The 15577-nt window shown below is 45.6% G+C and overlaps 1 protein-coding gene across 5 annotated transcripts in view; it reads right to left on the reverse strand.

Annotated features, from left to right (window-relative positions):
* The window catches only part of SGPP2 (sphingosine-1-phosphate phosphatase 2), a 122596-nt gene that overhangs the window by 84366 nt on the left and 22653 nt on the right, over positions 1–15577 (reverse strand). For 3 of the 5 annotated variants that reach the window (XM_089916322.1, XM_089916321.1, XM_089916324.1), the window contains exon 2: positions 15323–15454. The exons of the other annotated variants lie outside the window; for them this stretch is intronic. In XM_089916322.1, coding sequence (XP_089772448.1) covers positions 15323–15454 — 132 coding nt within the window. The remainder of the gene's footprint in view (positions 1–15322; positions 15455–15577) is intronic. 5 annotated transcript variants of the gene reach the window in all.

Below are 15577 nucleotides of genomic sequence, written 5' to 3' on the forward strand. Positions count from 1 at the left end.
TTTTATGTACCAACATTTTTTTAAAAATTGAAAGTGGCAAACCTTTTCTGGAGAGATGCCATGCCTACACAGACCATTCATTCACTGCTTACACTTTAGTGATGGAAGACTGACAATAAGCAAGAGTATTTCATTTAGCAATAAGCACGAGGATGAAATTAAAGCAGGATCAAGTGATACCAAATGATATGTATGTGCTGGGGAGGTGCTCTCCAAGGAGGGGCCATTTGAGCTAAGCCCTGGATGGGGAGATAAGCTGGTTCCTTTGGGGCCTGCGGTCAGAGAGACCACTGAGCAAAAGGCCCCAAAGTAGGAAACAGGCCTGTGTGCTGGGACACAGGTGGAAAAGAGAGAGATAGGAGATGAAGTTAAGAGCAGCAGCTGGGATCTAGGCTGGGAGCAATAGTAAGTCCTGGAAGGTTTCAAATAAGAGTATGATTTTTTGAACTCTGGCAAGACTGAAACAAATTTTGGCTCAGAACCCATGGGAAGAAGCCCTGCTTTTAATTCTTTTGTTTTTTAGTTTCTGAAACTTAGTGGAGAAATATCATTAACTAGCAGTGCTAAACTTAAAAGCCGGGCTTCCCAGCCTCATAGCACAGGGAGATCAGCTCCGTGCTTTGTGACCACCTAGAGGGGTGGGATAGGGAGGGTGGGAGGGAGACACAAGAGGGAGGAGATATAGGGCTATATGTATATGTATAGCTGATTCACTTTGTTATACAGCAGAAACTAACATACCATTGTAAAGCAATTATACTCCAATAAAGATGTTAAAAAAAAAAAAAGCCAGGCTTCCCTGGTGGCCCAGTGTTAAGAATCCACCTGCCAATGCAGGGGACACGGGTTCGAGCCCTGGTCCAAGAAGATTCCACATACCAGGGAGCAACTAAGCCCTGTGCACCACAACTACTGAGCCTGAGCTCTACAGCCCACGAGCCACAACTACTGAAGCCCACGCACCTAGAGCCAGTGCTCCGCAACAAAAGAAGCCACTGCAATGAGAAGCCCGCGCACTGCAATGAAGAGTAGCCCCTACTCACCGCAACTAGAGAAAGCTTGCGTGTAGCAACGAAGACCCAACGCAGCCAAAACTAAATAAATTTTTTAAAAAAAGAAAAAAAAAAAAGAGTAAACTTAAAAGTCACTGGGGGTAGAGTCCTACTGTTTGCCCAGTGAGATAGACATGCATTTTTCTTGAATTTACATCTCTTTACTAATATGCTCCCATCACTTTTAATTACTCTTTTTTTTTAAGTTAGGAAATCAAGACTTTCCAACCTATAAAGAAAATTAAATGATGATCACTTAGGAAGCCTAAGGATGATTGACAGTCTCCCTTGAAGGGGAAAACAGAAGGAACAGGAATGTAGGAGGGTATCCCCTTTCATCTTGCAATTCAGATAGAATTACGAGTTGGGTGATCTGAGATGCCTGCTCAGTGCTCGGGTGATTAAAATTTCAGGATGGCGAGACTGAAAGTCAATAAAATGGAAGGACAACTTCTTCGAAGAAAAGAGCTTGAAAGGGAACTGCACACTAATCGCTTTCGTCTGCCTCACTGGCGTTTGCCGGGATCACTGATCACTCAGTCTGTGTCCAAGCACGAGAGGGAGGCTGGAGAGGACTGAACCCAACGTGGCTTTTATTTACGGTAGAGGTTTTCGTTGTAGCCTTTTCCACAATTTGAGCTTTGTTTTCCTCCTGACCATCCATCGGATTTTAGCTCCTCCTCTGAACGTCTGATAATTTTTTTTCTTTTCCCAGAGACCAGCTCTCATACTGGCACCATCAGGAAGCGCGAACCGGGACAAGGATCGTGAAATTCTGTGATCCAGGGTGACAACAACACTCCACCTGAACCAAGAAATGGATCTCACAACTCGACAAAGGGCTGCCTCGTCATCACTGTTAGAGCTCTGTGCCTGAAACACAGAATCTGCTGAGGAAGCAAATCTAGGAACGAGAGAGAGAGAGAGAGAGAGAGAGAGAGAGAGAGAGAGAGAGAGAGAGAGAGAGAGAGAGAGACAGAGAGAGAGAGACAGAGAGAGAGAGACAGAGACAGAGAGAGAGAGACAGAGACAGAGAGAGAGAGAGAGACAGACAGACAGAGACAGAGAGAGAGAGAGAGAGAAGGGAGGGAGGGAGGGAGGCAGAGAGAGGGAGAGAGAGAGGGAGGGAGGGAGGGAGGGGGGGGGGAGGGAGAGAGAGGGGGGGAGAGAGAGAGAGAGAGAGAGCGAGAGAGAGCAGGACAGCAGTTTGCAGAGACCAGAGACAGGGCCTCTGCTAGAATTCCCACCATAGGCAGTAAGAGCACCAGGAGTCAACACAAAGAACAGAAATTACCGCGCCCATTTTTAGAGGGGGTGGGAGAACCAGCTGCCCTTTAAATTCTCAAAATGTCTTAAGAACTTAACTGTTATTCAAAATATTTGGATCCGCTAAAACCTGAACCACATTGTGCCAAGCATTCTTCCGTTTAATTGTTAAGCCCTTGTGTGCTCAGCGGGACTTTTGGTGCAGATGTTTCTGATTCATTTATATTAACTTATCAAAATGACATTTGGAAGAGCTATAGGATGTTCAAGAAGGAGTCTTATAAACTTGGGTTCATTAGTTTTAATCCAGGAATTCCACCCCCTGCCCCAATGCACATACTCAGAATTCAGAACTTGGAAGGGTTGACTCAGTTCTGCTATAAACTGGCAGCCTGAACTCACCCATTCCTAATTCCCTTCAAAAAACATTTGCTAAAGATTTAAAAGACACCACCAAAAAATGGGTAAAGGGGGTCAAAAGGTATAAAATTCTAGTTATAAAATAAATAAGTCACGGGGATGTAATGTACAGCATGGTGACTATAGTTAATAATACCATAATTGCATATTTGAAAGTTTGCCAAGAGTAAATTGTAAAAGTTCTCAACACAAGAAAAAATATTCTGTAACTATGTATGGTGATGGATGTTAACTAGCCTTATGTGATCATTTTGCAATATATACAAATATCAAATCACTATGTTGTACACCTGAAATTAATATAATGTTATATGTCAGTTATACCTCAATTAAAAAAATTTTTTATTTTTAAAAGTAAGAAAGTTATTCAAGTACATGTAGGTTTTCTCCTTGGTGATCTTTTACCGACAAAGATTTAAAAACAAACATTTAGGGCTTCCCTGGTGGCGCAGTGGTTAAGAATCTGCCTGCCAATGCAGGGGACACGGGTTCGAGCCCTGGTCCCAGAAGATCCCACATGCCGCGGAGCAACTAAGCCCATGTGTCACAATTACTGAGCCTGCACTCTAGAGCCCGTGAGCCACAATTACTGAGCCCACGTGCCTGGAGCCTGTGCTCCACAACAAGAGAAGCCACTGCAATGAGAAGCCCACGCATGGCAACAAAGAATAGCCCCCGCTCACCGCAACTAGAGAAAGCCCACGCGCAGCAACAAAGACCCAACACAGCCAAAAATAAATAAATAATTTTTTTAAATAAATAAAAACAAACATTTAAATCAGACAAAGCCAAAACTGAAGTCTGACTAGTTTGCCACTGAAGTCAAAGATTTTATCCAAAGGCTTCCCTGCTTCCATCCTTCTTGTTTATCTGGGCTAAACGGGCACAGAATGTTTAGTTTGGAGTTTTCTTTACCCAGGGCTACCATGTTAGTAGATGTGTGTGTACACGGAGAAGAAAGAGGAAGCAGAAAGCTATCTTTGTGCTACCCCATCCCCATTTCTTAAATCCAGCCTCCATTTTTCAGAGCTCTCAAGGAATCCAAGATGGTAAAGATACTTTGGAAAGATTTTCCTTCCTTGATTCCTCCCTGCCCCTCCCTGGGGCACTGTCCTTACGGGCTGATGGGCATAAGAGGTAAAGAAGGGATGGGACAGATCAAGGAGGGACAGATGGAAGGGGGAGGACATTCTGCTGAGAGGGTCTCACTCATCCACACTTCTAAGCCTTGTCTACACCAAAAATTCTTGGGAGGTTCCATCAATTTCCGTCACATTTTCAAACTGTAGTTCCCTCTGAAAGGCTATCTCTTAGCAAGTTTAAAGCCACTGGTCACAAAAATAAACTTAGGAAAAGCTTTGAAATTTTGTGTACACACATAAAAGAACATTAAGAAGAAAGCTATGCTGGGTCAGAACAATGGTCCTTCCCACCCAGCCTGTCTCTGGCACACTGATTTCCTTGTGTCCTGTGAATGTTTAGGTTTTGTTTTGTTTTGTTTTCACTTTTAATTTTTTGAGTTAAAGGTTTGGGGATTTTTATATCATTTGTTTTCTTCCTGATTATCTGATTACCACTTATTTTTCTGATGAACACATTTCATTCCAGAACATGTGGGAGTTCAAAAACCATATAAAGACAAAGTAAAAATTACCCATTATCCCAACCCTCAGATTCAGCCTCTTTGAGTATCTCCGATTGGTCTCTCTCCTCTCCTGTGCCTAAATGTGGTGGCTTGCATTTTCACAAAATTGAGATTCCACTGAATCTTAAAATTTTAAGTATTATTTATTGTATTGTGAGCATTTCCCTAGGTCCTTAAATACTATTTTATATCATGATTTCGGTCAAGTTTGACTGTTTCACTTTTTTGTTCCACGTTTACTGTGCTTCCCCTTCTCACTCACACATTCTCATGGCAGATCCCAGGGCAGACCAAGACCACAAACACGTCCATAAGTCAGGTGACCAGGAATCTCACCACCCAAGAACCTCTTTACAGGAGCTCCCTGCCCACTTCCATTGGAGCCCCTGGAGGTACCGTTCCATGGACGCTGTCTCACCTTGCTCATTCCTCAACCTGGCCAAATAACCATCCACACCAACAGCATTCCCTGTGACCACCTGTTTGCATTTTTTTGGTCTTACTGCTGTTTGCTTGTTTTGTTTCCCAGGGACCTCAAGTTTCTTTGCCAGATTTTGCAAAAGCAACAGGGATACAGTTTAAGGCTGCCTGAGGGCCACAGCTCAAAGCACACTGCTAAAGAAATAAAGGATGACCTGGAGATGGGCATGACCTGGGACAGTCATTGTGCTGAGGCAGAGAAATTGTCCCATAATCCATCTCTCAACAGGTAAAACCAGGTCCTCCGTGGGCTTGGAAGTCTAGGGCTTTGTACATGAGCCAGAGGCCTCCCTCTTCAGTTCTGACAAGCTTTGGGTGAGATAAATAGATATCAGTGGAACAAGACAAGGATCTGGGTGTTGGCTCCAGCCTTAATGACATACTGCTGGGCAACTCTGGGGAAGTTTGAATTTATCACCTGTGCAGTGGGTGTAACATCACCTCCCTTGCAGAGACTCTTGGAAGATGTAATGAAGGCACTTACGTAAACCACATCAAACCACGCCAGACACACAGTATGAGCTCAATGAATAGTAGTCATATTTGCATGGTTTTGATTAAAAGTATAAACAATGGGACTTCCCTGGTAGTCCAGTGGGTAATACTCCGCGTTCCCAATGCAGGGGGCCCGGGTTCGATCCCTGGTCTGGGAACTAGATCCCTCGTGCCTGCCGCAACTAAGATCTCGCATACCGCAACTAAGAGTCCACATGCTGCAACTAAAAGATCCCGCGTGCTGCAACTGACCCAGTGCAGCCAAAACAAACAAATAAATATTAAAAAAAAAATAAAAGTACAGATAATAAGCAAGTGTCTGAAGTATCTAGTTATAGCAGAGCACAGAGGAGGGAAAGGTGAGAAGATTTAAAAAACAAAGAGAAGAAGCAGGAGGAAAGCAAGCTGTCCTGGTAGGAGGCTGGAACTGTGACAGAAAGAGAAAGGGAAGAGGGGCATTCCAGCTGAAGGGAACAGCATGAGGGAAGGTATGGAAGCAGCAAGGCACAGTGTTCCTGGAAGAGAACCGGGGCCAGGATAGCTAGAGCATAAGGTATTTATAGTGGGGATTGTAGGTAGCAAGGCTAGAAGGGGTGACCAGAGCTGGAGAGAGGAGTCTTGTAGGCAGTAATAAGGAGGTTGTGTTTATCGTGTGGGTAATGCGGAGCCGCTGAGCGTGTTTGAGCCGGGAAGTGACCTGATAAGAGGCGTGCTCTGAACGGCCAGCTCTGTGCTCACATTCTTGTCCTTTCTCTGTGATTTCCCAGTTTTGCAGATTGAAATGTATCTGAGTAGAGGTCACAGAAACCACTTCTCAAGCTGCACTCCCAGAGGGTCTCACGCACGACCTGCCTCTGCCACCCACAGTCCCGCAGCCCAGGATGAGCCTCCAAGGATGTGCTCCGTTTCACATCTGCAATAAAAGCCGATGCTCCCAGAACCTCTGTGGGCCATCATGGGAGATGAAGAAAGCTTGGTTTCTGTTTTTGGCCTCGGCTCTGCCATCTGGGATCTGATGATACAGTTATTTAGCAAGAAACCACAGGAACAAAAACAATTTAATGAAACCCAGAGAAAGTGAGTTTCTCCACGGAAGGCGACTGAATGCCACAGGCTGTGCAGAGACCCACCCTGAGCAAACCCTTGGGCTCTGAGCTTCAGCTCAGTTCTGTCACCGAGTGACGCATGCTTCGGATGCCTCCCCCACAAACGGGGGACCGCGGCTCCTATACCTAAGGACACAGAACTCACTGAAAATACCAAAGTGTGGAAAATGTGGTTCTCGTTTCTTTTCACAGAACACAGTTTCCGGAAAGCGCTGTGTGACCAGAACGGATGACCCTGATGCATCAGAGATGGTCAGAGCACACGGGTTTGCAGCGCTGACAAGGAACCAGACCGAGTTAAACAATGGGGTGTCTCTGCTTCCACGAGGATGCTGATGAAGCAGGGGGAGCACGGGTTGGAAGAAAAGAGGAGAGAGAAAGGATGCTTGGGGTCCTCACAGCCCTCATTTCATGGTAGACAGAGGTCCATGTATGCAAAGCCCTGCCCGCTGCCCTCCTCCCCCTCCCCACGCACATGTTTCCTTCCCCCCACTTTCTATGCTGGGATGGAAACCTGCCATCCTAAAGCCAGTTGAAATCACAAGTTGTTGACACGTTGTGTGAAATGGAGGCTACTCCGGTTAAAATAATGACTTCAGCATCTTCCATGCCCTTATCCTTTGAAGTGTGGTCCCCAGACCCAAAGCACAGGCATCACTTGTTAGGAATTCAGAATCTCAAGCCCACCCCAGACCTGGGGAATCACTGAGAATTTTAACCAGATTCCCCAGGTGATTTGCATGCACACTAAAGTTTAAGAAGCACTAATCCACATCTCATGAGAAAAATAAAACGGTTGGATGTAACTAAGATTTTACTATGGTCTCTGGGCCTATGGACACATGAAAGGGGAAACTACTTTAAAAGTGCAAAGTCACTCAGTAAAGAGTAGGCAAATACAGAGAGACAAACAGAAAGCAGATTGGCGATTGCCCAGGGTTGGAGTGGAGCTGGGGAGGAAGCGGGGGTGATGGAGGCGGGGGACTGCTAGTGGGTACAGGTTTCTTTTTAGGATGAAAATGCTCTAAAATTGATTACGGTGATGGCTGCACAGCTCTGAAATTACTGAAAACCATTTAAATAGGTGAATTGCATGGTTTGTGAATTATATCTCAAGAAAGCTTAAAAATAGAAATAAAAGCCCTCAAGAGCCTCAAAAACATCAAACTGAAAATTTCTGGTTCCCGACTGCAAAAGGGACCACCTGTAGAACCAGATCTGGAAGGGCACCTCCAATAAGAGACCATTCTGTGGTCCTAAGGTGGTGAGATTTAAGGGGCATATTAGGGAACAGAGTTTCTTCCAACAGAGAGGCACTGAAATGGTCACTGGCTCTTAAAACATAAAAGATTCCACGCTGCCCTCAGACCCAGGCCACAGGCTCTGTGCCCTGGACTTTGTGATTTAGACGCCTCACTCTGATCCTTCTCCAGCTGTGTCCTTCCTCCTAAAGCAAGAGGAAATGCCCAGTCTTCTAGATCTTTCTCTAGGCACCTGGTACCCCAGCATTCCCTGCCCAAATGCCCAGGCTTGCATGCGGGGCCTGTGCAGGTCTCTCCCCCAGGGCTGTCTTTCCTAGTGTAGACAAGACACCAGTGTGCACTTCCCCAGACCCGAGGTCTGGCTGCTTGGTGAGGAAGGAGCCTGGGCACCTGGGGAGTCCATTATACAGCCCCGTGCAGATGACAGGCTGGCTCCCTGACTTTGCTGCATGCCAGCGTGGAACTCTGGGGGACTGAGAATTCTAACTACGAACCTAGCTTTCCAGGTCACGTGAAGATTGATATGTCAAGGTAGGAGGGCAAAATGTATCATATGTAATGCTTTGTTAGCTTGATAAATATCTTTAAAATACTTTGACCTATGGAATCTCTGTCTCCACTTGTGCACTTGCCCTAAAACCCTGCCGTGGTAGAGGTCGATTACTTTCTCTTCTAAGTTTGTCAAGCAGTCAGTGCATATTTTTGGTTTTGTCCTGAGCATGTCATATTTTATAGGTAAATATTAATTATTCATTAAAGGCCAGCCCATCTTTAACTTCATACACAATACATGCCAAAGATTTATTTTTGTTCTAAGAGTATTGGAAGTTTTTGGACAAAAAGCATCTTCGGTGTGTTTACCTTCATGTATGCCTCATATTTGCAAAACATGATAATTAAAAAAAAAAAGGAAAACAGGATGTAAAGAACAATGAAAAAAGACACTGAATATTTTACAACATTAATAAAGCTGAAAGATCCTCTTGGGCTACTTTTCTTCTTCTAAAGGATGGAAAAGCGAATCCTTGAGAAAAAAATGCAAGCTGCTGAAGACCTTTTTTTTAAATAACAGAAACAACTTAAATGGAACTTTAGAGAGGGGAGGAATTTAATGAGTTGAACTGTAAGAGTTTAAAGAATCTTTCACGGCTCTTTGATTCTCCTTAACTGATAGTTTGGCGACAGATTCCTAGAAGGGTGGTTTTGTTCTTGTGTGACATGGGACCCACAATCTGAGCAGAAGAAATCTTAGTCTCGCGTACTCTCGAAATACTCTGCTTTTGGAATTATTTTTATTCCCTGTGAGCCGTGAAGCCGAGGCCAAACTCATGACTTTCCTTTGCCCTCCTGTGATCGCACAGATGTCACCCATGCCTGCTGCCAACCAAGTTGACTCCTGCCCAGATATATTTCCAGAACAGGCTCCTCCCTCCCTTATGTCATCCCCCCCCGCCCCCCACCCCGTCCGTCATCTGGATTCCTTGTGGGAAGGCTGCAGCTTTTTCTTTGTAGTGAGGATTAAGTTTAAATACAACAATTTGTATAGCATATGCTTCAAAATTTCAATCATTTTGGAAGCTGGAGTGGTAGGGGAGATGGGGAGAATGATCTCAGATAAGACTGTGAATTTGTAAGTTGCCATACAACTGCACTGGCCAATATGGTAGCCATATGTGGCTATTTAAATGCAAATGTAATTAGATAAAAATTCCAGTTACTCAGTTGTACTAGTCACATTTCAAGCGCTCAACGGCCACACGTGACTTAATGGCTCCCAATTTGGACAAAGCGCAGATACAGAACCTTCCCATCTTTGTAGAAAGTTCTATTGGATGTGCTGAATTGGGAGTGCTTCTGTGTTTTCTCTGTAGTCTCACCAAGCCTTCCTTTACTCACTCTGTTCTTGGGACTATTATTTCTTATATAGCCACATGTTTGTAACTTAAAGCAATTTATTCTTAAATCCTAAAAGTAGATAGTACTGATGTACAATCTAAACAGCTTCATGGCTTTGTGAATATACTAAAAACCACTGAACTCGGGACTTTCCTGGTGGCTCAGTGGTTAAGAATCCACCTGCCAATGCGGGGACACGGGTTTGAGCCCTGGTCCGGGAAGATCCCACATGCCGTGGAGCAACTAAGCCCGAGTGCCACAACTACTGAGCCTGCGCTCTAGAGCCCGCGAGCCACAACTACTGAGCCCACGCACCACAACTACTGAAGCCCGTGCGCCTAGAGCCCGTGTTCTGCAACAAGAGAAGCCACTGCAATGAGAAGCCTGCGCATCGCAAGGAAGAGTAGCCCCTGCGCGCTGCAGCTAGAGAGAGCCCACGTGCAGCAACGAAGACCCAACACAGCCAAAAATAAATAAATAATTTATATTAAAACGAAAACACTGAACTGTACATTTTTGGGTTTTTTTTGTTTTTTTGTGGTACGTGGGCCTCTCACTGTCGTGGCCTCTCCTGTTGCGGAGCACAGGCTCCAGACGCGCAGGCTCAGCAGCCATGGCTCACGGACCCAGCCGCTCCGCGGCATGTGGGATCTTCCCGGACCGGGGCACGAACCTGTGTCCCCTGCCTCAGCAGGCAGACCCTCAACCACTGCGCCACCAGGGAAGCCCTGAACTGTACATTTTAAAAGCGTGATAAAGTGCAAGCCTAACTGATCAAATATCAAGTAATAATTTCATAAATCCACCTTGCCAAGTATCACAGAGCAGACAAAATGAACTTATTCAAATATGAATCCAAGAGAATCAATTTACATCTAAAAACAAGAAGAGTGAACAACCTCCTCCATACAATGGCTCCTTGTTGCACTTGGAATCACGTCCAAATGCCTGACCACAGTCAAGGCCCTGAGATCTGACTGCTGCTCCTGTTTACTACATCTCCGCCCACCTCCTTTTCATGCACCAGCCGCCCCGGCCTTCGTTTACTACCTGTTCCTCCAGTGTGTGGAGCAGGTTCCACCCTGTTTACTGAGCATATCTCTCTGCCTGGCTGGCTCCTTCTCACCTCTGAGATGCCAGCCCTCAGAGTCCCCCCACCCCCTGCCGCCCGGAGATGCCTTCTCTGGCCACCTTCTCTGCGGCTGCACTGCACAACCCTGTGCTATCTTCTGCATGGCTTGTACCCCACTTGAGAGTTTCTTGGACCTGTTTGACTGTCTGCAGTGGACTGCAAGCTCCTTGAAGACAGGAAGCTTGACCACTGCCTTCCTGTAGAATCCCTGGCATCCAGCACAGTGGCCGTGTTCTGCCCACGACACAGCAAGCATCCAATAGACACTTGTTGAATAAACAGACAGAGGAACAAAGAGTGAGCTGCCATCAACACACACTCTGGACGGAAGGGACCTTAGAACCACCCAGAAGTTCATAAGGACTACCCAGGGAGCTGTGCAAAATACACATGTCTGGACTCCACTCTTACGATCTGATTTACTAGGTCTGGAGGGAGGCTCACATTGGTCTCTTTTTTAAAAGCTCCACTGCTTTGTGCAATTACCTCACTTTCAGAGGAGGTAACTGAGGCTCAGACTTGCCTGAGTTTCTAACTACTCAAGCAAAAAGTCTCACTGTCCAGTCTAAGAGGTTCAACTAACCAGGAACAAATCCACATGCGCTGTGGATCTCCCACTCCACCGTGAATCCTCTGTGGTTCACACCAAGGAGAAATCTATTCTGAATCACGGATCGGGAGGACCTTCCTAACAGGCCACTTCAAAGTTTACCACAAAATAGCAGCCCTGAACTCCCCTCCTTCCTCTCCCAAGTTCTCCTAGTATCAAGGTTTCCGTCTGGGCAGAGAGCTGCAGCCCTTTTCACCTCGGCAGCTTTTCTCCAGAGTCTAACCCCAATAGAAACATGTCAACAGTATCCATCCAGGGTTACCCGGGGCGTATCTTCCCTTATCTCTGTTAGATAAAAATCGCTCTGTTCTTCTCTCTTTATCTTTAGACTATTGGCAGGTTACAGAGAAAATTTCCTGATTTGCATTGGCAAAAAGAAGACATGAAGTACAATAGGTCTGATTTCTGGAGGTTCCAAAGGGACCTCCTGGTTCTAGAGGAAAATCAAGCGGTAGTGTTAAAAGAAAATGATCACGAAATGCATGCGCTCTTTGGGATATAACCAAATGGCCTCTGGCACCCTCATCAAAAGGGGTAAGATAGAACGATGGTTCAGAACTTGGGTTTCAATCCTAGCTCTGTTGTCCTCTAGCTGTATGGTACTGGCTCTATACCTATTTCCTCAACTACAGAAAAATAAAACGTCTGCTTTACAGAGTGGTGAAAATTAAATGCATTTAGAACAGTGCCTGGCACATCAAGAGTGCTGAGCGAGGGCTTCCCTGGTGGCGCAGTGGTTGAGAGTCCGCCTGCCGATGCAGGGGACACGGGTTCGTGCCCCGGTCCGGGAAGATCCCACATGCCGCGGAGCGGCTGGGCCCGTGAGCCGTGGCCGCTGAGCCTGCGCGTCCAGAGCCTGTGCTCCGCAACGGGAGAGGCCACAACAGTGAGAGGCCCGCGTACCGCCAAAAAAAAAAGAGTGCTGAGCAAATGTAGGTTGTTGATGATGATAAGAATGAGGACTGTTGTACCCCATCAGGCACTAGGTAACCACCACTGGGCAGTATGTTTCCATGCATCCCTGCTCGGTGAACATGAGAACATATTTTAAAATCAGTGTATATTATTCTTTTCCTTCTTTTAGTGCCTTTGCAATGCCATCAGTCTAAAACCTGAGGCACAAAGCTGCTGAGAGAGCAGTCAATGGAAAGCAAAGCAGCACTGGATTCTTCCCCTTTTGATAAGAGAAGGAAGCCTTTGGGGTGGCTGTGCTTCAGAGGACAGCCCAGGGTTCAGCCCTCAGATGACTGTCCTGCAATTTTCGAGCCAGCCACAGATAACGCAGAGGGTTTAGGCTCTTTGGACACATCAAAATAAGTTTTTACATACTTATTAGACTAGATAAAGAGGCCGCTGGATGGTGCCATGCATGGTCACGTGTGTTTCCTAAATAGTAATATGACTTTCAAACTGTTCACCATCAACAGAGTGAGGAATAGATTATACTTTTTTTAAAGCCACATGAAGAAAATACATGAATCATTTTATGTGGTTTCGTCCTTCAAAACAGTCCCCAGATGATTGATTTCATAGGTATTCTGAAAATAGCTTCTGGAATATTGTTTCAGTGGGGAGTTTTGTTAAGTCTCTGATTCCAGCTTTTTTTTCCTCCCTCTCTTGGTACGGTTTTTATTCATTTGCTACTTTTCACTAAAAGTGAAGAAGTTGGGGCAGGGGTGGAATTCCAATTAATTAAGAGAACGAGAATACATTATGCACTTTGGTCAAAACGCATGATCCACGTTACGAAGAAAATATGCAAAAAGGTTGGGAACTATACATCAATAGAGAGTAAACCTTAAATGGTTAAAACAAAAAAACATGCGCCCCCCTGTTTATCCAGAGAGCTCTCAGAACTGACTGGAGAAATCCTTCCATTGGAGTTTGAGTTCTAGGACACACTGGGAGGCCAGAGCAGAAAGCAAGGTTCTTCTCGTGTCTTTCTCCTCTGACAGGACCAAGGCTTGACCGCCTCACCCTCTAGCTTCCCAGGAGTCGGACTGCAAGCGGCAAGGGACGTGGCATCAGAGGTAGAACCTCCTATTCTGGTTCCTATGAGGCGGTCTGCCAGCCACGACTCCCCCACTACACCTTTGGTTTAAGAGAACGGAAGCATCAGTAAGCAATCTGATTGCCACCAGAAGCATTATGGACCCTGGCTGAAATGGAACTCTTCCTACTTTGGGAATCTGTCCATCTGTCTACAAATAACAACTGTTTTATCCTCAGCTATGCCTGGTTGATTTCAAACTAATGATATTTGTAGAAAATGGCAGCCTATAACTACATGGAAGACAGAAAGAGAAAAGAAGGATGACTGAGAGGAGGCAGCAATTTTTTTTCTTTAATGATTCACTTTGCACAGCAAAGTTTTGTTTTTCTTAATAGTTATTTTCCTTATTCATTTATTTATTTTTTAGCTGCGTCAGGTCTTAGTTGCTGCACAGGGGATCTTTGTTGAGTCATGTGGGATCTTTCTCATTATGGCACGCGGTCTGCTTGGGCTTCTCTCTAGTTGTGGCGCACGGGTTTTCTCTCTCTAGTTGTGGCACGTGGGCTCCAGGGTGTGTGAGCTCTGTAGTTTGCAGCACATGAGCTCAATAGTTATGGCGTGCAGGCTTAGTTGCCCCGCGGCATGTGGGATCTTAGTTCCCCGACCAGGGATCGAACCCATGTCCCCTGCGTTGGAAGGCGGATTCTTTACCACTGGACCACGAGGGGCGTCCCGAGGTGGCAATTTTTGATGCTACAGGAGAGAACACGGTTTACATTTAATATTCTTTTTCTTGAGTGGTGAATGATTAATTTAGATTGAAGCATATGAAACTGACAATATTTGATAATTTTTGATCTACGAAACAGGAATTTCTTACGGTTCAACCCATGAATACAGAGGTTCTCACTTCAAGAGAGGAATTCTGCCTCAAGTCCATGTTTGAACTTGGAGAGATGCTCAGTCTTCTCCTTACTGACAGAGCTGAAGTCACAGAAGAGCGCCCTGCACTTTGAATTACGACCCACAGAGGTACACTCACTTTGGCCCACATGTGACCGGCTTTTTAAACGTTAGTTATCACAGACATAGAGAATGGACTTGAGGACATGGGGAGGGGGAAGGGTAGTAAGCTGGGATGAACTGAGAGAGTGGCATGGACATATACACTACCAGATGTAAAATAGCTAGCTAGCGGGAAGGAGCCGCATAGCACAGGGAGATCAGCTCGGTGCTTTGTCTCCACCTAGAGGGGTGGGATAGGGAGGGTGGGAGGGAGGGAGATGCAAGAGGGAGGGGATATGGGGATATATGTACACATATAGCTGATTCACTTTGTTACACAGCAGAAACTAACACACCATTGTAAAGCAATTATACTCCAATGAAGATGTTAAAAAAAAGTCAGAATTTTTAAACTCCCTAAAATTCATACTCCTTTCGGGAATCAAAGCCTGGCAACTGTGTGAGCTCCCACCAGCCCTGTGATGAGAATCAGCTGATTCTCCTAAGGGGCTGCCTTCTTCAGGGCCAGCCTGTGTCCTCTATGTTCATCCAAGTCCTAAACCTGACCATCTTTGCATCTCACCTGGCCCAGGTGGGCTTTTTCAGTCCAAGGCTGTTGGTGTTCATGCCTCCTTACCCAGAATGACAAAGACAGGTTAACCAGGAGCTCTCTTCCCTTCTCTGCAGACCAGCCTCCTCCCGCCTCATCTTTCAGAGAAAGTTCATTTGGTTACAAGCACCACAGGGGTAGAAAGAGAGAGAGAGACAAGACAGAGAGCATAGTTGGAAGGCAGCCATGTAATAATCGCACAAATGAGTATGTTTGCAAAATCTCCGCAGACTGGAATTCTACAAACTGTCTCTCTAATCCAGCCCTAATGTTCAGCAACCTTCACTGTCAGGAAATTCTGCCATAAATAACCCAAATCCTTCACGCCGCTTAAACCCATTTCCTCTTACTCTCTGCTCACTGGAGATGGGGAACAGCTGGTCACCGTCCTCTGTACCAAGCTCTTTGTCAACTAGATGATTGGATCCTGGCTCTGGACCACTGTCATAATTAGGAGTCTGACCAGTTCCATATTGTGCCGTCTGCAAAAGCATGTCGAATCGGAAGATAAAATTTTGAGCAGGCTGTGCTTCAGAAATGTGCCATCAGGGGAACACGATCCCTCATCATGCCACCAGGTTGCTCACAGTTTATAAATGTGTGAA

This window comes from Delphinapterus leucas, chromosome 8 (genome assembly GCF_059928025.1).
Source record: "Delphinapterus leucas isolate spDelLeu-1000000601 "Yukka" chromosome 8, BTC_Dleu_Yukka2, whole genome shotgun sequence".
Classification (NCBI taxonomy): domain Eukaryota; kingdom Metazoa; phylum Chordata; class Mammalia; order Artiodactyla; family Monodontidae; genus Delphinapterus; species Delphinapterus leucas.